Source organism: Pieris rapae, chromosome 21 (assembly GCF_905147795.1).
Source record: "Pieris rapae chromosome 21, ilPieRapa1.1, whole genome shotgun sequence".
Classification (NCBI taxonomy): domain Eukaryota; kingdom Metazoa; phylum Arthropoda; class Insecta; order Lepidoptera; family Pieridae; genus Pieris; species Pieris rapae.
Window position 1 is genome coordinate 7373399 of NC_059529.1, and position 21497 is coordinate 7394895.

Below are 21497 nucleotides of genomic sequence, written 5' to 3' on the forward strand. Positions count from 1 at the left end.
GCCTGATTAATTATATTGAAGTCGATAATAAAACAAAAACATTCTCAACATTTTATTTCCCTTTATTTACAATTTATCTACATAAAACCTGTATAAGCAGTGAATCCACTCAATATAAACTCACAAACCATATTTGAGTGGAAGTTTGGGCATTACAAATGAACAATTACATTATAATAACAATGCAAAAAAATATTGGTTAAGAGCTTTCAAAACTTTAATATCTTCTCTGCGGTCTCACCCTCGTAACTTAGAAACAAGCACAAAATTATATTCCAATTTAATTGTTAATAAAATCATTTTGGTTGATTTAAATATTATATTTAAATCAACCAAAATGATGAGATATAAAAAATACATGAAACCTAAAAAAATATGAAAGTATCAGTGATGATAATATAGAATAATTAAAAGTGGTTCAGCCGTTTTAGAGGTTATCAACTACAAACAAACAAAATAATCTGTATTTTAGATTATTCAGTTAAAAGAACAAGCTATAATTGAATACAGCCATGGATTTTTTTTGGTTTTGTACCGAGTGATAATTTTTCATTGAATAATTGTAATTTGCGAGAAACCCGTGATTTTCGGCTTCAAAAATTTAGCTATCTATCTATCTAATAATTTATGTCAAAAATAAAAATTGCACTACACTGCGAGCATTTTTTTTATATCCCAGAATCAAACCCAAGACCAATTACGGTCAAATGAGTTCATATTCAGTGCTATGCCCCTCATATTAATATAGACATCAAATAGCTATCGAATAATTATTTTGTGTGAAATGAGTTAAATAACTTAAGTTTTAAAAAACTAAAATAAAAACTATACTGGATTATTATTAAGTTGAATTTTATAAAAAAAAAATAGCAAATAAATACATTCGTCCCAGAACCGAAACTTTCAAAAAGCCGTAACTCAACAAGTCAATTTAACTATTAATCTACAAATTCCAAAAATTCCAGAATCTTCGCGAAGCGTCCGGAAGCGTTAAACACTTACTTTTCGCGGAAATTCTTGAATATTCCGAAATTAATCTAAAAGCTTTTGAATATCCCGAAACGCTTATGGTTCTAGAATGTTCGCGGACCATTACGTATATTTCCGGAATCGCCATGATTCCAGATACACCAAAGATTTAATATTTCCGGAATCACCACGATTCCAGAGGCACCAAAGATTTAAACATCAAATTCCAGAACATCATTGACTTCCGCGACCATTCTACAACCTCTTCGTGGAACATTCGAGTGTGGAAAATTCCAGAGTTTCCGTGGCTTCATTTAGTCCAACTCTATTCTCATAGATGGCGCCAGCGACCCGCACTGAATCTTGGACTCCTTCAACTTGGCCAAGGAATGTCGTAAGTCCTCCATCGTGATTGGACGCATCGCGTCTGTGTACTCCTCATCCGACTCCGTACTATTTCTGCTGTCTTGAGACTGAAATTTTCATTGAATTTAAAAAAAAAAAAATTTTTGGGCGTGGCCAGATTTCTTTACTTCGTCACTTTTCTCTTATACATTATTGTTTTACTTATAACGTTCTGAATGTAGTTACAAATTCAAAATACAAAAAAAAACCTACAAATCTCAATAAGTTTTTAGACATTATTTTTATTCTGTTTCTGCTGTCTTGAGACTGAAATTTTCATTGAATTTTAACAAAAAAAAAAATTGGGCGTGTCCAGATTTCTTTACTTCGTAACTTTTCTCTTAAAATACATTATTGTTATACTTATAACGTTCTGAATGTAGTTATGTTTGTTAAATATGACAAATTCAAAATACAAAAAAAACCTACAAATCTCAATAAGTTTTTAGACATTATTTTTATAGACGTTATATCATGGAATCGGAAGTCTTCAAAAATGCCATTTATATTGGTCTAATTACAATAAATGATGTGACTTGCATTAAAATACCAAACATCGGAGCCGTAATATTAATTACGATAATTATTTCATTAAATTAGTTTTTGATTTTTTTTTAACCTCCGTCTGAAATGTTTTTCGAATGAGAAACAATTATAAAGATATATTATTTTTTTCATTAAACAGTACAAGGCATACCATAGACAATAAAGTATTGTCTATGGTAGCAACATTTGCATTATGAAAAAGAAATTGTCTAAAATTGCTTCATATAGCTTATTGATACTTTTAATGTTGTTTCTTTATCGTGAATAAAAGTTTCTCTTTCCAAAGCAACAACATCAGGAAACAGGAAACCAAACAATATAGGAGCAATTACCTCCTTCTCCCTCGCCATCTCCTCTCGTGCGTAATCCCTGACTCGATAGACAGCCGCCTGACGACACACTTCATGGAGATCAGACCCGGAGAAGCCTTCGGAGCTGGCTGCTAATTTCTTGTAGTCGATCTGAAATTTTTATAAAATAATTTCTTGTAGTCGATCTGAAATTTTTATAAAATCCATTTTTTTAATTGTATTTTATTCATTGTATTTAAGATAACTACAATTTTATGTTTATTCATTTAAATTTTAAAATTGATCTTAATGTTGGATTTAAAAATTTGTCGATTAATGCAATGCAATAAACAAAACTGAATATGGAGAAGATTGGGGGAAATATGGTCAAGATAGGGAGAGATGGAGCCTGTTAGAGGTGACCTTATACTTAACTAGCTGACCCGCAAACGTTGTTTTGCCATGTATATTATTTGTAAGAAACATTTTTTTAGGTCAATAAAAATAATTATAAGTGTTCAAAAGAATGATTTATGTAGGGTAATAAATTAATATTTATTAATGTAGAGAATATATTTTAAATTACAATTCTAGTTATCTAAATATCAAAAATAAAGAATCAAAGAAATCAAATTAAAATAGGGGGTTGATTGTAAAGGGTTGAAAGGAAATGAAGGAACGTTAGAATTCTAGAAATTTCTAAATTATTTGAAAAATTCATAGAAAAATAAATAGAGATAAACCATCTACGAAAAATTTCGCATCGAATGGTGGTAGTTTCATGTCGATACGATCAGTGGTTTAGGCGTGATTGAGCCTCAAACGAAGACCATTTTCATTATATATATATAGATAGATAGATAACAGAAAATAACTAGGAAAAAAAAATAAAAAAAAAATTGTATAAAGATTTAAGTATGTATCTTCTGTAAAGATGGACGACTATTTCAAGGAATAAATGAGGCTTAAACAATAACATTCCGCATTTTATTTATTTTTGAGCTGACTTACATCAGAGGCAACGGGTTCCTTGTGAAGAATCAATTGCAGGATCCTCTCCCTTTGGAAGTCGTTCGGCATGGGCACGTGGAAGGTGGCAGGCATACGCCGCTGGATCGCCTTGTCCAGGTCTTGAGGTCGATTCGTTGCTCCTACACAATTTACTTTTGTTTGTCACTTTTGTAAAACAAAAGTATAATGACATTTCAACCAACTTGAAAAAAGTGAGGTTATCAATTTGAAGTGTATTTTCGAGTTGGTTGGGAAATACTTCAGTGGGCAACTGCTACCACATGGTGGTGCACGACAGAAATTGCCTCAAGAAACGCTAAATTGTGAACGAGGTAAGGTATTTTGTATTCTGCCTTAACGTCCGATGGTGAAAGTCAGCTGCAGGTATTAGTGTGAACAACTCCTCTAAACACTCTCCATGGTAAATGTGGTAGAAGATGCAGAAAGGAACCCTATCTCTACGCAACACTTTAAGAGAAGAGAAGAAGAGCGGTTCGTTGAATAGGGTGATAAAATCTCTAAAGTGATCTAATACGAATTCTCAAGTAATTGTTGTGAATGTATATTTTTTATTGTTTTATTTAAAGATAATAATTAAATTAATAAATAGCAATCACTGAGTTAAATAATACTGTATTTGTTTAAATATTTCTTTGAAATGAAACTTCTTTATGCGCATGAGGGTAATTTTTTTACGGAACGTCACAAAGATTTGCAGCGTTTTTGTCGAAGAAAAGAGAGAGAGTGATTAAGACCGATTGAGTGAGAATGAGAGACAGTGAGAATGAGAGAGAGTGAGAAAGGGGGAGTGTGAGAAAGAGGGATCAAGAAAAATACACGCACGTTGATGTATTCGTTTAGTAGTTACATATTAGAACTTTTTCAATTCTACCGCATTATGTCTTGAGCAGTTTACGCAGATTTTTTTATTATTTATATTATCATTAGCATGTATAAATTGTGTTAATAGTGTGAATATAGATATACAAATACACGGATGTTCGTATACTCGTACATGATCATCTATTGGGGCTTTTCCCTTAATAATTAAACGCCCGTTGCATCCCTTGTAATTTATATATATTGTGTTATGTGTGTTTCTTTCTAGCAACGAAGTGTGAATAAATAAAAATAAAATAAATAAATAATTTACAAAGAAGTTTTATTTCTGACATGTATACTTTGTACACACAAACTTTTATTTAATTTACTACTTACCCATAATAATAACGGTACAAGAGGGGTCAGTGATAAGTCCATCCCACAGGGACATGAACTGGGTCTTCATCATTGCCGTTGCTTCGTGATCGTGAGAGTTGCGTGTGCGTAGGAAAGATTCGATTTCATCTGTGTATTATAAAATGATTTATTAAAAACAGTTAATACAACCGAACTCGGATTTACAAAGTCTCTATAGGCAATTAAATTTTTAACTTAAGTATCCTTTAAATTAAAGGGATTTAAATTAATTGTCGCTACAACTAAACTTGTAATAAAATAAATCCTGTATATTGTAGTCTACATACTAATAAAAAAAACATAAAATTTTTACTATAACTAAACTATGAAACAATTAAAATTTTTAAATATCACAGGAGCTGTTTAGTGTCAGCTTTTAGAAGGCTTACTTATGTACAAACACAGATCTTAAAACTGAATAAAGCAGACATAAATACCTATAAACACAATACACGGTTGAAGCTTAACAGCAAGGCTGAAGACAGCAGCTGCTAGCTTTTGTGTCTCTCCGTACCATTTGTCAGTTAACATTGATACGTCAAGGTTAATAAAACTCATGTTTGCTTCCTTTGCTGTCGCTTTTGCTATTAAAGTCTTTCCACAACCTGAAATATATTTATTTTAATAGGTTAGGCCTCCTAAGTAGCAAATGATTGCATACAATAATGTAACTACTAACAAGGAGTAGCGTTTTCTTCTACTCAAATTAATAAGTGTTAACTCTGTTCTTTATAGAAGATAACTTTTATTGTATGTGATAGTTGGGTGTTTCTTAAGCTATAATGTTTTGTGATGACATGAAGAAAGACCTAAAGTTGTAAATAAATGCCAGTATGTACTTAAAAATGTCTGGTTCATAACTGTTTCTGCTATAAAATTATTACCAGGTGGACCATGCAAAAGGACTCCCTTTGGTGGCTGCGTCAGTCGACTGTCTGCAAACAACTCCCGCTTTTGAATAGGCAAAATAACAGTCTCACGCAGTTCCATAATTAAATTGTCAAGACCAGCTATATCCTTCCAGTTCACCTACAATAACAAAACAATTGTAAGATGTGTTTTCTTTAAATAGGACAGCTATTTATGTAAATTTAGTAAAAAATAAAATAGCCTAAGTTACTTGCTTAATAGCTTTGAATTGGTGATAAATATGTTTAAAATAATTTAGTTGTATTTAAATCATTGTATTATATTGTATGGAGGAGAGGACATAAAAGTAAACTAAATAGTTGTATACAAATTTTAAACATTTAGTATAAACTTACGCTGATCTCATCTGGGACCACAAGTTGTGAAGCGATGATCATTTCATGGTCAGTCAACTTGTCAAACACCACTGAGTGCTTACTGCCAAGGCCAGCTCTGCAAGAGACCCTTAACATATGCACTATTTATTCTATTCTTAAAGTTTTATTGCCTAATATAAACCTATAAATTATTCTAAGCTTCATTTGATCTTCTTCTACCTCCAAATAATTGTGTCTCCTTTTGCATACTACATCATTTTTTTTATTACATTCCAGCCATTAATTGGAACCATGGTTATGAACATTGTTAAGTGTAAGTATTTAAGGTTATGGGGTCCCCTAACAAGAAGAGATACTCTTGCCCTTTTGATATAAAAAGTCTAATGCATATGTATGTAAGTATGTAGCAAAAACAATAGTACCATTACTCAAGTTTCTAGGATGAAAGTGACAATCAGTTCCTTGTATAACAGTGAATTATTGAAAGAACTCAGTAATAAAAATGATAAAAATCTAGTGAATTAGAAAAGAAATGACACAACATATTAATGTTTTTTCTCAAAATAATAGAATTATTTCTGAAACACTGCGCATGTCTCCATAAATAGAACAATGAGAATTTGGCAAAAGACTCAAATAATAAGCTCAACTGGCAACTATGTAAACTAAATAGAAAAGAGGTTAGAATACTATCACACTATAATGCACATATTATTATCAACATCATAGTTAGGGTTGAAAAATTTACAAATAATGTATCTAAATTATTTTTACTGCTCATTGCATAACAATCAATATTTTATAAGATGAAAAATATGAAAAAATAAAAATCAATACGTACTTGCGTAACTGTTCCCGCGCCTTTTCTTCTGCTTTCTTTCGGCTTTTCGAAGTGGGATCTATCTGATTAACCAGCCACTTAATAGAGAAATAAGTAACAGCAGATACGAATGCCACACGTATTGCCATTTGAAACACATCGTTACGAGTAAATGCAGAACCCTCCACCATCATTCCTTTAAATATATTTCTTCGTTTTTAACAAAAAGCCTCAATTAATAATCCAAACACTGGTTCTCTTGAACCTTAATTGGTCCACAATGCTTTGTTTTGAACTAACAATGCATTCATCATTCAGAATCGTCTGCACGCACTCCGGGGATTTTATTTTTCATAGACAAATCAGCATAAAGATTTTCAAAAACTATATGATTTAAATTGTCAAGAGTCAAATTGTCAAGCGGAATAGTGAAGACTGCTGCTTTGAAGTTTGAGGCTTGAGTTTTTAGCTATGGACTTGGGGAAACCTATTTTCTTGGTCTCCGACTTTGATAATATGATCCGATTACGCGTCATAACGATACGATCAGGAGATTTAGTCAAGATGCCCTTACAGTAGTGTATGTAGAAAGTCTTAAACTAAGTTTCTATGAAAATTTGTCGACACGAACTGTAATTAAATAAAAATTAAGTTTTTGAATTTCTACATACACTACTAACCCCCTGATCCTCTTTTGAAAATTTTATAAACAAAACATTTCACACAATATAATAAATAAAAGATATCTCTTGACAGTCAATCAAAGACCAAAAACTTCAGACTGTTTATAAAATTTCAATAATGTAATTGCTTGTTTGCATCATCATTTTTATTGGTATTTTCTATTAAACGGCATCAAACCTAACATTATGCAGATGGGCGAGTTTAATAAACCACCACTAGTAAAGGCCAAATTTCACGGTATACTTAAATAAACACAGTAGTAAACTTCTAAGTTTAAAAAGATAGTGTACATTTTTGATAGGTCAAATTCATGCTATCCGATCAGTGAATATTATATCTAATTAAGGTGTGACAATCGGATCCTGCTTTAAATGCTGTGGGCTGTAGCCATTTAGTGGTAACAGCTTGTGTCAATAATCAGACCTAAATGTTAAACAACTGTATGGACTAAAGTCCTTTGCCTTTCCCATTAGGGATAAATTGAAAAAAAAATGTTAAACAACTACTTTTGTGAAATGTCAAGTAATAACTATGACATAGATGTCACGCTCACGTTTAGCACATGAGTGTGTGTCAAAACAAATAAAAACATAACCTGCGTTGTATTATAAACCGTCTCTCTTTAAATAACATTTCATTTAATTTAAAAGTATTTAATATAAGTGAAATTTCTTTAGTACCTTATTTAAAGTTTTACTTTAATGGAATAAATCTTAAAAGCCATGAAGAAATCTAACCCAAAACCTCGTTCAAGTTTAGTTAACTCACGTAAAGCTATTCGAAAAGAGAAAAGGCAACTTAAAAAGGCACACCGTAACGAACACTATTTGAAAAAGAAATTGGAGCCATCATTTTCACCTGGCAAATTTGTAAAAAGACCTAATGACTCCTCGGCATCAGATTTTAAAGCTAAGGTAAAATAAACTTTATTTAATCCTACACGTGATACGATATGCTGTCGTGTTAAGGAGGCGAATTACCTACTGTAATATCATGGAGGCGATATTACATGCATTATATGTGGCAGACACAATGTAGTCATTATGTCGAAAACATGACATTTTCCTTTTAACAAATTTCTATTATGCACATAGAAAATAGTGCATTCAGGGTCCCAGGACTGTTTTTAAAATATGAGCTTAGGGTTAATACACTCACAGTCAATCCTGGAGGATTCACCATTGCTATTTAAATGCTTGAACTTATATCCTAAGTTTATGGTAATTTTTTATTATATTAATTTTCTATTGAGTTTTGTTTCAGAAAAAAGTACAAAAACCAATGATCCATGATATCCTTGACAAAGAAAGAAAAAAGGAAATTAAAGAAACTGAAAAACTTAAGTCACAAATGGAGAATCAAAGGAAAAATATGTTTATTAAAGCTAACGAAGATGAAGAAAAAGTTATTAAGAAGTTAGAAAAACAACTTGGTTTAAATAAATCTAAGAATAAAAATAATTATTTTGCTGATGATGGACTGGACTGTATCCTTTTATTTTCATTCTGTTATTTGTGATTATTTCTGCAAGTATTAATTTAATATTCATATTAAAAGTTATCTGTTTAAGTCAATCAATACAATTAAAATCATATGTGTATAAAAAACTTTCTCAATTTCTAAATAAATATGAAAATATTTTAATAGGTACTGGACTTTATAGGCAGTCTGTGTCAACATTAATAGGACACATATGACAATAACAATAACACACCAGTTGATGCTAGAACATCACTATCTTTTTACTTTTAGTATATAAATTTAAAATTTCCTTGACTTATTTGAAGATCTTTTAGAAATATGTGACAGGACTACATCAGAGCAAATTGTAGCTGCAGAAAAACATTTAGCAGATGTGGGGAATGATTCAGATTTTGAAGAAGATCTTGCTGTGGTTACTGGAAAGGATTTAAAAAGAGAGGCTAAGAAAAAACATTTAAAAGTAGAATCAGATCATTCAGAAAGTGATGTTATGGATATTGATGACAACAGTGAAGAGGAACTTGAAAATTCTGACAAAAACACCAAAGAGAAACGAAACACAGATGAAGAAAGCCTAGAAACTGATGAAAATGATGAAGATATGGAATCTGACGATCCTGAAGATGATTTAAGTAATGACGATGATGAGGACACAGGTTTGAGTGATGAAGAAAATGATAATGATACAGATGGAGAAAATACTGAATTAGCTAGAAAGAACTCAAACACAGTGAAATGTCAAGAAAGAATTGTAACAGAAGAAGATATTAATAAAGTATTTAGTGAGGATGAAGTTTCTCATTTATCTGGTGATGATCCAGAAATGGATAATAATCTTGAAGAGGTTGATACTAAGAGTAAAGAGAAACCAGATGTATGGGAAGATATTTATGGACGGAAGAGAGATAAAGAGGGAAATATAATCAAGGTAACTAGAAGCTTCAATGTGATTCTCTAATAAATCTTTATAAAAGAGCTTCATTGCTAATGATTTCTTTAAGAAATTAAAATAATAATTAAGTGAATTTGCTTAGAGAAATCCTTAACGCATATTATAGTGTGAGACTGCTTGAGTCTCTTCTATTTCTCTCTCTATCTTTTAATAACAACTGCAAAACATTTGCAGTTGTTATTAAAAGTTAATGTTGCAATGGATTATTGGTAGGTTGCTATAAACTTTGTTGCAAAATAATTATTCAAAAATTAATTAAAAGTAAGTGTGGCTAATTGTTATATAGGCAACCTAACTAATCCATTGTATACTGCCTTTCATTAAAAATAATTTTCACCAAAAATCTGCAAAATCAAGCAGTGTACAGAGTTTAGGTTGATTTAAAATTTTGTTTTCTTTTATATACTACATAAAACTAATTATCTTTTTGGAAGCTATAAAAAAAAGTGTACTGCCCAATGCATGAGGGTTTCCTCACAGCCATCAAATATCTAACCAACATCAGAGAGAGAATTGCATCTATCCTTTAGGCCCACAAGGCTTTATTTAATCTAAGTGCTTAGTAATATAAGTAAATTAAAAAAAAATCTCATTTAATTTAGGAAGAAAAAGGAGTTTACGTACCACCACATCTTAGAAACAAAGATTCAGGGTCCGAGAAGGACTTAGCGCAATTGAAAAGGCAAGTTAAAAGTAAGTGTGTAAGAGAGGAAGCAGTGTGAACTTATTACCAGTTAAAAATTTTAAAAAGTTAAAAAAACTGACATAAATCGGAATCTATTTAGTTTTATGACAAATCATTTAATTTGTATTTAAGTTTAAATTAAATAATTTATATTTTAAATTTGTATTTAAAATATGAAATATATTTTTTAATTAATTTATTTAGAATTGATTGCTCACTTGTTAAAGAAGGAGACATCACTGTTGTTAACAGTTGCGACCCACTGGCCTCTAAAACAAATTGTATTGAAATGACATTAGCTCAGCGTTTGTTATGTGACCTTTTTGACAGGCTGTTGTCATCACTATTAATCGTTGTACAGACTACAGACTGCTCTAGTACTAAAATCCTCCAAATACTTTTTTTACTTCTATTATTATTCTTCTAATATGTATTTACATATTTTGTTTATCTAATAATAATATATACAGGTTTAATAAATTTTATCACCTTTTGGTTTGCGATAATTGTAAGTCTCTTTGAAATCCTGTAAAATATTTTTTTTAACTTAAACATGACTTGTGTGTTGCCGACTTATTATTTTGAAACTTGTGCATTTCAGGTGTGTTAAACAAACTGGCTGGTACAAACCTACATTGGGCAAGTACGTCCATAGAGAATCTTTATCTCAGCAACAGCCGGAACTCAGTTAACACTGCGCTGACGCAGCTCTGGTTAGACGTAACTGTCAGTGTTGCCCTCACACCTGACAGAATGGTGGCAGAACATGCCGCTTTGGTGTCAGTGTTGCATGCTAATGTTGGATCGGAAATTGGTAAGGAATAAGGAATTACTATTCTTTTTTTTTTTTTTATAGAACCGGGGGCAAACGGGCAGGAGGCTCACCTGATGTTAAGTGATACCGCCGCCCATGGACACTCTCAATGCCAGAGGGCTCGCGAGTGCGTTGCCGACCTTATATTATTCATTTTAATATCATGTTCTTTTTCTTTATATTTTTTTAATAGCACTAATTGTTAATGTTTTTAACTTATAATTAATAGGGTAATATTCTAAAACAAACTTAAGTTATGATTAAAAATTCTGTCATGGATTGCACCAGTCTATGGAGTATGAGATGTTACTGAACATGGCCAGTCAATAGAAATGACCTGGAATTTCCAGGTGCACATTTCTTAGAGGTGTTGTCGAAGAAATTCGATTGCATGATGATGGACCCGCAGCCTGTTGAAGACAAGAGATTGGATAATTTAGTTTCCTGCTTGGCGCATCTTTATAGTTTTAAGGTATTTTACTTGTATTGAATCGATTTTTACTATAGTCAGATTTTTAATTCCGTAGAATTCTGACAGCTATGATAAGTGACATTTTTGACATGTCAGAGATGGCAAACCCTTTTGGCCGGGCACATATTTCAATTTCAGTACGAGTATAAACATCTAAGTCTACATACATGTTATTTGTTAGTCAATGTGCTCCACATTAAAAGTGATTTAACGGCAAGTAATAATTACGTTTTCATTACAAACAGTTCAGATAACATTTTATTTTAGTAAAAGTAGAATTAGTAGGCAGTGATGCCAGGCTTATAATAATGTAATAACAGTTAATTCGATGTATTTATTGTTCGTGATATTTAAATATTTTTTGTATTAGGTCACTTGAGTAACTATTTATCTTTTTCCTTTTAGTTGATAAAACTTAAAAACCTAAAATACGTAGCAATTTATTTTGTTTTTGCTCTCAAATGGGTAAAAATAGTCCCTTTTCGGGTGTTTTTTTTTGTAGCAACATTTATGAGATGTCAGAATTCTATGGAATGAAATATCAGAGTATAGATCAATATAAAGAATTTCGTCCCTAAGACCGTAGGTTTGGTTTTAAATTAGTTCATACGGTGAAGGAAAACATCGTGACACACACCTAAAAAGTCGACGTGTGTCAGATACAGGGTGATCATCTACTTGCCTATTAGATTGACAAATTAGCATGAAACAGATACAGGAATTCCTATTCGGTATAGTACTTTGGTAGCTATAGATTTTTTCCCGTGCCTCATAGTATGTTTTAGTAAAAATATATGTTTTTTTTGTAATCTAGTTTTTTTTAGGGTAATGTTCCCCTATAAATGTTGTGCACGCTTGTTAATTGATGCAAATTCATGTATCATGTATTTTCTGTTTATGTTTGTATGTGTTTTGTTAGTGTGCCTTTTGAAATAAATAAAATAAAGGAGCCCTATCTTAAGATCGATCTCAGGATCTACAGGCTTGAATTGTGAGAAATGTTGGGGTTTTTTTAGATATACCACGCCAGTCTTCTCTACGATATCCTCGCGCGTTTAGTAGAAGACTTGAGTGAGAAGAACATAGACTGTGTTCTCACGGCACTTAGATGTGTGGGCGGGGTTTTGAGGAAAGAGGAGCCTTTGGCTTTGAAGAACTTCATACAGGACACGCAAGGGAAGGTTGCTCGGATGAATGAGAAGGCTAGTACTGGGTAAGGCATCACAAATATAGTTTTTGTATTAAATTTAAAATTAATTAAATGAAATTTTAGGTGATATGCGGGCTATTTTGTGTTTAGTTAGAAAGATTGAAAAATATGTTTTTTCTGAAAAGCTTTGACGACGATGAAAATAAATAAATAATATTTAGTTCTTCTCTCACATATACATATAAGGTTATTATGATTAAACTAAAATGATAACATTTGGAAGTGTATGTGAGAGACTTGTCTCTGTAAGAGGAGACCTGGGTGACAGATAGCCAGCCTCTCTACCACCGGACCGGAAGACGTACAATCAGGTCATTGTCATAAGATACAATAGAAGAAAATAAGTAAATGCTAAAAGAAATGATAGTATTGTCTTTTATTAACATAACTTTTACACATTTAGGGCCTGTTTCACAATGTCCGGATAAGTTCCAAATAAGCTATTTATTACTTATTCGTAGGATAAACAGTATTTTTGCGTTTCACGACTGTCAGATAGCGCTATACGTCATGAAATTCGAAATATCTTATTTGGAACTTTTATCTTTCGAATAATTTATGTGTTGCATAGCTATTTGGCACTTTATCCATACATTGTGAAACAGGCCCTTAAAGAAATAAAGCTTATATATAAATTTACAATAATACATAACTTCAATCCGTTAAAAAAGTGTTTTCTTTAAAGAAAAGATTGTTGAACGGAACGTCATAAAACATTGATGATTATTGCATACGTTTGAGAATAAAATGAAATAATTTTTATTGAATTTTCATTGTTTTGTATGAATACAAAGGAGTGATAGGTAGTCTACAATATAAGTGATAAATTTATTTGTATTTGCACTCATTAATTAAAATTCAAATTTCTCAAATTCGCAATATTCATGTGTTTGAGAAATTCAAAAAGGTATTAAAGATGCATGTTAGAATGAACATAGCTGACTAAAATTGTTACGGCTAATGGCGACGTGTATCTCGCTCGTATATAATATATACATATTAATATTAAGTTTCTCATGTAAATTAAATATTTTTGTTTTTGTAATGAGAAATAAAGTTCTTTAAACATGTATGAACAACAAATATGTTTATAGGCGTTTCGGGACAATGAGACATTTTGTACGTGCATCCGACGTTCGTCGATTTATTATACGTACTTACGTCAATTTTGAAAATGTTTTCTTAATAACACTGAATAAAACTATATGTGGACGATTTTGTTTGAAAATTATCCTGAACATTTGTTAATGAAGTATTTTGTATCATTGAAGGTTTCAAAATAATTTAAAAAATCTGGGTTCGACAGAAGCAATATGGGGAGGATTTTGTATTAAAAAAATCCATATCAAAATATAATTTATTATTATATAGACTGAATGAATTGAATAATATGATTAAAAAAAAATCCATTTCAGTTCAAGAATAAAGTTTCTTTTGGAAGTGTTGCTAGCTGTGAAAAATAATAATTTGACGAAGATACCGAATTACGATCCGTCATACGTCGAGCATTTGAAGAAAATGTGCAGAGCGATTGTTCGGAAGGGAAATTACGCCACGCCTCTTAATATACGATTGGAGGATTTATTGAGAGGTATTTACTAATATATTTTCTTCACTGAGACGGTTTACGATATAATCTAATTTAACATAAGCATAAAAATATACCTAATAACTAACCTTAAAATTTAATTATTAAAAAATATTATTAAAAGGAGTCCCTTTAGGCAAGGTTCCGAAGATACTAACAGCGTTCCCCCTTTGAATAGCTAGACTAATTCTTTGTGCGAGCTGCCAGTTCTTCGTTCTCCTGTGATGTCGACTAACCTTTTTGATAATTTCCTAAAAAGCCTTAACATTATAAATGTTAATATTAGAAATGTCCATAACTACCGATAAAAGACATTCTGTTCTATTACTAGTTCAAAGTCCTTTTCACTCTTCTTACTAGGCTCGTGTTGTCAAGAGAATACCCTTGACATTAAAATAAAATAAAATGCATCAGTGGTGCTACAACCTCTTTTAGGTCCTGACCTCAGATTTCTGAATCTATTTGATGATCTTTTTTAAATCTAATAGGCAAGTAGGTGATAAGCCTCCAGTGCCTGACTTTTTGGGTCTGAGATATGTCGGTTTCCTCACGATGTTTTCCTTCACCGTTCGAGCAAATGTTAAATGCGCACATAGAAAGAAACATATATAGCACATAGATAGAAAGAAAGTCCATTGGTGCACAGCCGGGGATCGAACCTACGACAGATTTTAATGTGGTTTATATAAATCCAGAGGCATATATAAGAAAGCTGTGGCATACACAATTGTAAAACTTTCAATGTTTTAACCGATAGAACTGTATTTTATTTATTTATATATGACAATTTATCTATCACGAAGCATGTGAATTCTCACTCAGAGGTCGTAGGTTCGATCCGCGGCTGTACACCAATGGACTTTCTTTCTGCGCACATACAACTAACATTCGCCCGAACAGTGAAGGAAAACATCGTGTGAAAACCGACATGTCTTAGACTCAAAAAGTCAGGCACTGGAGGCTTATCACCTCCTTGCCTATTAGATTAACAAATGATCATGAAACAGATTCAGAAATCTGAGGCCCAGACCTAAAAAGGTTGTGCCGCCATGTTGACTTGTTTTTATTCATTCAATACCTACCAATATTTCCAGCTCATGAGCGCGGTAAGTGGTGGGTAGTGGGTTCGGCGTGGGAGGGGAACCGTCCCCGAGAAGAGAAAAAGACAGTGACCAACTTCGATCAGAAGTTGTTGAAACTCGCCCGGGAACAACGGATGAATACGGATGTTAGGAGGAGCATTTTTTGCGTTATTATGTCGGCTCAGGTGAGAAAACTTTTGCATAAACATTTATTATTAAATGATTTTTGATTTTATGGCCTTTGGACTCAAACTAATTTATTGTGAAACTAAATTTAAAAAAGCACAGATTAACACATTTATGCAATAATACAATTCTAATTAGTATTTTTTAACTAGTCTTTTTTTATATTAAATAAAATAATGTAAAGTTTTTCAAACTATAATGACGTAATATGGTGTCGTACAAAAACAAGTTTTACTGAAGGATTTTCGATGTGCCCATTTAACACTTGCTTAGAATCAAAGTCGATGGCATGTATGCTTACAAGGCTGATCACCTATTTGCCTATTACATAAATCACGAAATAGTAGCGGCAAAGTTTTTTTATTAACTTATATAACAGCCTCTTGATTCAGATCCTTTTACATTTAAACGCATTTCTATTTAAATCTTCTTTTAGGTATCTATGTGCCCTTTTTTGGCAATCAAACTAATCCCGCCATTACTTTTTCCACTGTGCCCCTGTTTCTTAATTTGGCCTATCCATCTTCTAAGTTGACTTCCTCTTTTTCGTTTACTATAATTTGAGCAACAGTTTAGTCCTTTGTGCTCCACCTTTTTGTTTCTCTTGCCATGTGCCCCGCCCATTTTTACTTATTTAATTATTTTTATTGTAAAATATGTAAGCTTAGTAGTTCTTCTTTAGTATTCTTTCTTTTATCTATTCTTTTCTTCTCTCCATCGTTCCATCAATCTCTAACACATCTGTAGACTTGTATACTGCATACTCGACTGCCACTAGACTACGCATCCACTTGTCTCTATTCGCCACAATTTTCCAAACCCGGCTATCTCTTTTATTCCAAGTTTCTGGTAGACAGTCTCTCTTTTTTTTTTAAATATATATTCATTTTGTTTGTCATAAATATTTTTTCTCTGTTGTTGGGCCGTTTGAAGTTTTCTATGAATATTTTAATAATCTACAGGATTATATGGATGCATTTGAGAAACTCCAACATTTAGGATTGAAAGGACAGCAGGAAAGGGAAATCGTTCATGTCTTGCTGGCTTGTTGTCTTCAAGAGAAAACTTATAACCCATATTATGCGGTTTTGGGACAGAAATTGTGCGATACGGATCGGAAATACCAGGTGAGCTATGGGATATGTGAAAAGTTTTTTTTTTAATTTGAGTTTTTAGGATTATTGTCCATCGGAGCAGTGTGCAATTTCCCCGTACTAGACTATGTAAAGTTAGTAATTCTTTTTTGGGAAAAGGGATACTTTTCTTTAATAAAATCCCAGAGGCTCTTTTATCTCTGCCTTTTAATAAATTTAAGAAATGTATTAAAGAAAAGCTGTGTAAAAAGGCTAACTATAAAGTTATTGATTATCTAGTTGATAAAAGGGCCTGGGACTAGTGCTGGGCAGGCTACTTCTAATTAATTTGATACATTTGTTTTAAATATTGTTTGATGATTTGCTTTTTTAAAAGAGTACCGAGAGTTTTTGACTCTTATTCCAAAGGCTGCAGGTTCGATCCCCGGCCGTGCACTCATAGACTTTCTATCTATGTGGGCATTTAACATTCGCTCGAACAGAAGGAAAACATCGTGAGAAAACCGGTTTACCTTAAAACCCATGATCGAAGGCGTGTGTCACAGGAGGCTGATCACCTGATTGCCTATTAGATTGATAAATAAATAAACATGAAACTGATATAGAAATCTGAGGCCTAGACCTAAAAACGTTTAAGTGCCATTAATTTATTTTTTAATTGCATATTGAACTAGAAATTTAGGTCAAATTGATAATTTTCGTTTTTTTTAAATCGTGGGGTCTTGTCTCATGTACGCATTACTTATTTATTCACTTACAGACCATACATGGCCAAACTCACACTAAAAATAGACTAAAATATATAAGTATACAATATTAATTATAAAATAACATAAAACACAGTGATACTAACCTCTAATACCCTCCAAGTATACTCTCAATATACTTATAATTTCCCCAAGTTTATTTAGAATGTTTTTTTTCAGTTATCAATACAATACTCAGTGTGGGATAAAATTAAAGAATTGGATTCGTTGTCAAAGCAAAGTATGGGCAATTTGGCGCAGTTCTTAATACATCTTATTATGGAGAAAGGGTTGCCCCTTTCTGTTCTTAAGGTAAAAAAATAATAATTTGATGATTAACAAAATTCAATATCAAAATTCAATTTAAAAAAAAATTGAGATTTATATTATTTAAAAAATCTATTTTATAAAAACCTTGTCTTAACAAGAAAAAACATTTTCTAGAATTTTTACAAAAATTAATACGTTTATGTACTATTATTTTTGAGAGCTTTGTTTATTTTTGTTGACAAGAGGAGGGGGGGAGGATAAATAAAAAATAGATTGGTAGCCTTAACATACACTCAAAACAGGAGTATTTAAAAATACACAAATTTTCATACAAATTAAGTTTTCGATTTTCTACATATACTACTGATAAGGGATCTTGACTTAACCTAACCACATTATTTGAAGTCGGTATTTTTTTTCAGATCATCGAGTTTTCAGATCTAAACAAGCAAACTGTGAAATTTATGCGTCAAATACTTTTAGCAATAATAATGAATGCTGATCTCCAAGCTTCGTTAGAAACCTTCCACAGAATAGCGAAATCACCAAAGTTGCACATGTTCAGGGAAAGCTTACGATTGTTTATTCAACATTTTTTAATTAAAAATGCGGGGAAAAAGAGCGGGATTTTAAGCGACGATGAAATGGCAACACTGAAGGAGAGGAGCGTTGAAGTTGAGAAAATATTGACGGCGTATGAGAATAAATTGAGATTGTAATTTTTGGATTTTTATTTCATATATTTAAACCCGTTTAAAAGAATATATTATTAATAACGGCGGAAAATACTAATTTTGTTAAAAAATCAGTTCTCAATCAACATAAACAAATAATTGTATCAAACGCAATTATTTCATGCTGAAAAATGAACGTAGGCGTCTAGTTAATAGTCCTTGTTTAAAGCTTAAAAAGGGCGTTTGGTAATTGATTTAATCTAACAAAGGGTAACATTCAGAAAAAAACACCACTATCAGTCCCGTACGTCAAAATGCATTGAGTTTTGACATACGGAAGTAACTTCGTCATCTCTATGATACAGATTAGAAATTTACATAGATTATACGATTATTTATTTAAAAAAAGCACACTAACCAAACTCAAACAAAACAAATCCCTACACGACATACAAAAACCAATTAATGTGCATCAGTGTGTGTGCACAACATTTAAAGGGAAACATTGCAATGATAAAAAATTAAACAATACAACAAATAAATAGACAGTCAACTAGATTAAGAAATACAATTATGCAATCTAAAAATTTAATACATTTCTACTTTGCAATAATTGTTAACTGTTATTGGAATAAATAGCTACAACAGTGACAGCATTTTACGTCTAAATACATGATGACTGTCATAAAATGGATCAGCTTTGCAGAGATCTATTTAGAGGGTCATTACAAGCAACACTGGTCCCGAACGTAAAAAAGGACTTATATGTTTCTTATGTTTCTCTTGAAAAGAAAATTTATTGTTACAATATGTTATTGTACACTTAAATACTAATAAATAAAAATAACTTTATTTTATGGCCATAGTTATGACTTTAGGTAAAAATTACTTTATTTGATTCAAAAACATTACTTCTAAAAACATACTCTAGCCAAAGATATTTTAGACGCAACACAGTTAAGAATGCTTATCTAAAACCAAGTTTAAATATGCTAAGTATCTTAATAAACCTGTCCATTTTAATCTGCTGTTTAGCATTATCTATAGCTTGATGTTCGTAAAACACTAGCCTACGGGTTGAGTGACCGTGTGTTATGTTATCCTTTGTTCTATCTGTTTATTTAATTATTTCTCATTTAATGATTTTAAGACACCAGAACAGATATTAATCTTCTAACCCTCCCCATTAACGCCCGAACCCAATAATTAATCCACACAATCTCAAATTGAAAACAATCTGAGCTCAGACCGTGACAGTCGATCCATCTCCTAACTGCAACTCAATAACTAAACCCTACGAAGACAATCCATTTTTGGCGACGGATAGAATGCAATCTCTTCGCTCTTTAAACTCATATTTGATCAGTATAAAATAAATAAAACCGTACAAATAATATTAAAATATACATGTGTATGTTTAAAACATATCAAATAGCTTTTTAATTAAGTATTTTAAAAACTGGTTTAAGTAAAAATCTTAAGATAGGATATTGGCACACTTGAACTGTCATTTTCATACAAAGGTCTATTCACATAACCGATCTGACCTTTCATGGACAGCTTGTATCGACAGATGGCTATTACAAACCGTTGCTTGTTTATTGGCACAGTTTTATCAATATTTGAATTAAGATGTCTATCTCAGATGGTTAAAAATGGATTGAGATAGGTTATTGGGTTTAGGCGTAAGTCTTTCTATATAAATGATGATGTTGCCAACATTTTATCATAATATAAAATAATAATAAAACGGTAATATAAAGCTTTAGTTTAAAATGTCTTAAAAATGCGAGTTTGGGAGCAGACACGATTTTTTAAAATAAATTCTCGCTGTTAGTGTTGTGTGTCTACTGAGTCTGTTTGGCTTGTTTTGAATTAAATGTGCGTTTTTCCACGACAATTGCAGGAGAAAATAGAAAGAGGAGAAAGAAGAAAGCTTACTGGAGTGAGGGAAGTATATACAGGTCTTCGCCTTCCCTGGTGTAGGTTTTTTACCCTAATCTGATTGTAAACGTTTAAATCCAGCTCTAAATTTGTAATCTAACTTGCGTGGCAACAGGCTGTCTACTTGGATTTGATTAGATTTTTTATCATATGATAATAGATTTAAAATACACATTATACAGTGATAAGAATAGCATATTTGCTGAGTGGGTGCGGTTATCTTAGTGCAAATAAACTAGATATGTATGTTTATTTTAGAGTAGGTATAGGCGTATAGCTAATCGATGTAGTATGTTTGTAAAGAGAAATAATATAGCATGTCACAGTCTGTTGCCAAGGAATAAAATATTATAATTGTATATAACGTCTGTATGATGAGAATAGTGATAGTATTAAGGAAAATCTAGGATGTTTTAAAACGTATAATACTAGATTTAGCTAAATTAAATCTTATTTTATTTAGTCAAGGTAATATTTTGCATGCAGCGTCTATGGATGCGTTTCCCATAAGAAAGTAAAAAGAAGCCAAAAAAGGTCAAAAATTAGTCAAAAATATAGTTTCGAAAGAAAAAAACTTCCTGAATATCCATACGGGGCTCTAGCGAAGCTTGTAGTATGTGCCTAACCCGTTTGCGCTAGTTGAATCTGTATGTCGTGTCAAGCTTGTCAGTCTTATACAATGGTATTGTACACTTTAGCAGTACAATGCAAATAAATATGATTGCATCCAGGAATCCAGGAGAAACCAGTTATTTGAATTAAAATTAGGTATCTTTACGGAACCTCGTTTTAGGTATTGTCAATGTCTCTAAAATTGACAAAATATGTATAAAGATGGCGTTAGTTATTTAATTTGGGATAAGATATTGCATTTATTTACTACTTTAAAATAAAGAGTACATTAAAACATTAAGTTTCAAATCTTGAATCCAAATTGTATCTTTTATAAATATGTATTGCTTGAATTGAACGCATCTGTATATATTTAGGACTACGCCATCTATTAATATATAAGTTAAGTATTGTATGTCATTTGACATTTAATGTCAAACCTTAACAATTTTATTTAACTAGAATCTTAATGTTG

General features: G+C 31.7%; 2 protein-coding genes across 3 annotated transcripts; one reads left to right on the forward strand and one right to left on the reverse strand.

Moving 5' to 3' along the window:
• Positions 1-39: 39 nt before the first annotated feature.
• Positions 40-6893, reverse strand: LOC110993883 (outer mitochondrial transmembrane helix translocase). 2 transcript variants are annotated; one of them, XM_045632891.1, is made up of 8 exons: positions 6549-6893; positions 5726-5822; positions 5345-5489; positions 4898-5065; positions 4440-4568; positions 3222-3361; positions 2253-2381; positions 40-1442 (listed from the first exon to the last, which is right to left on the reverse strand). In XM_045632891.1, the coding sequence occupies exons 1-8, from the start codon at positions 6719-6721 to the stop codon at positions 1284-1286; spliced, it is 1140 nt and encodes a 379-aa protein (XP_045488847.1). In that variant the 5' UTR covers positions 6722-6893; the 3' UTR covers positions 40-1283. The 2 variants fall into 2 exon arrangements, with proteins under 2 accessions (XP_045488847.1, XP_045488846.1); XM_045632890.1 differs by having other exon boundaries at positions 5726-5834.
• Positions 6894-7788: 895 nt separating this feature from the next.
• On the forward strand, positions 7789-18514 carry LOC110993882 (nucleolar MIF4G domain-containing protein 1 homolog). The gene is made up of 12 exons (XM_022260283.2): positions 7789-8125; positions 8475-8697; positions 8999-9621; positions 10248-10338; positions 10932-11144; positions 11495-11616; positions 12633-12829; positions 14242-14417; positions 15509-15681; positions 16645-16809; positions 17703-17834; positions 18215-18514. The coding sequence occupies exons 1-12, from the start codon at positions 7934-7936 to the stop codon at positions 18509-18511; spliced, it is 2604 nt and encodes an 867-aa protein (XP_022115975.2). The 5' UTR covers positions 7789-7933; the 3' UTR covers positions 18512-18514.
• The last annotated feature ends 2983 nt before the right edge of the window (positions 18515-21497 follow it).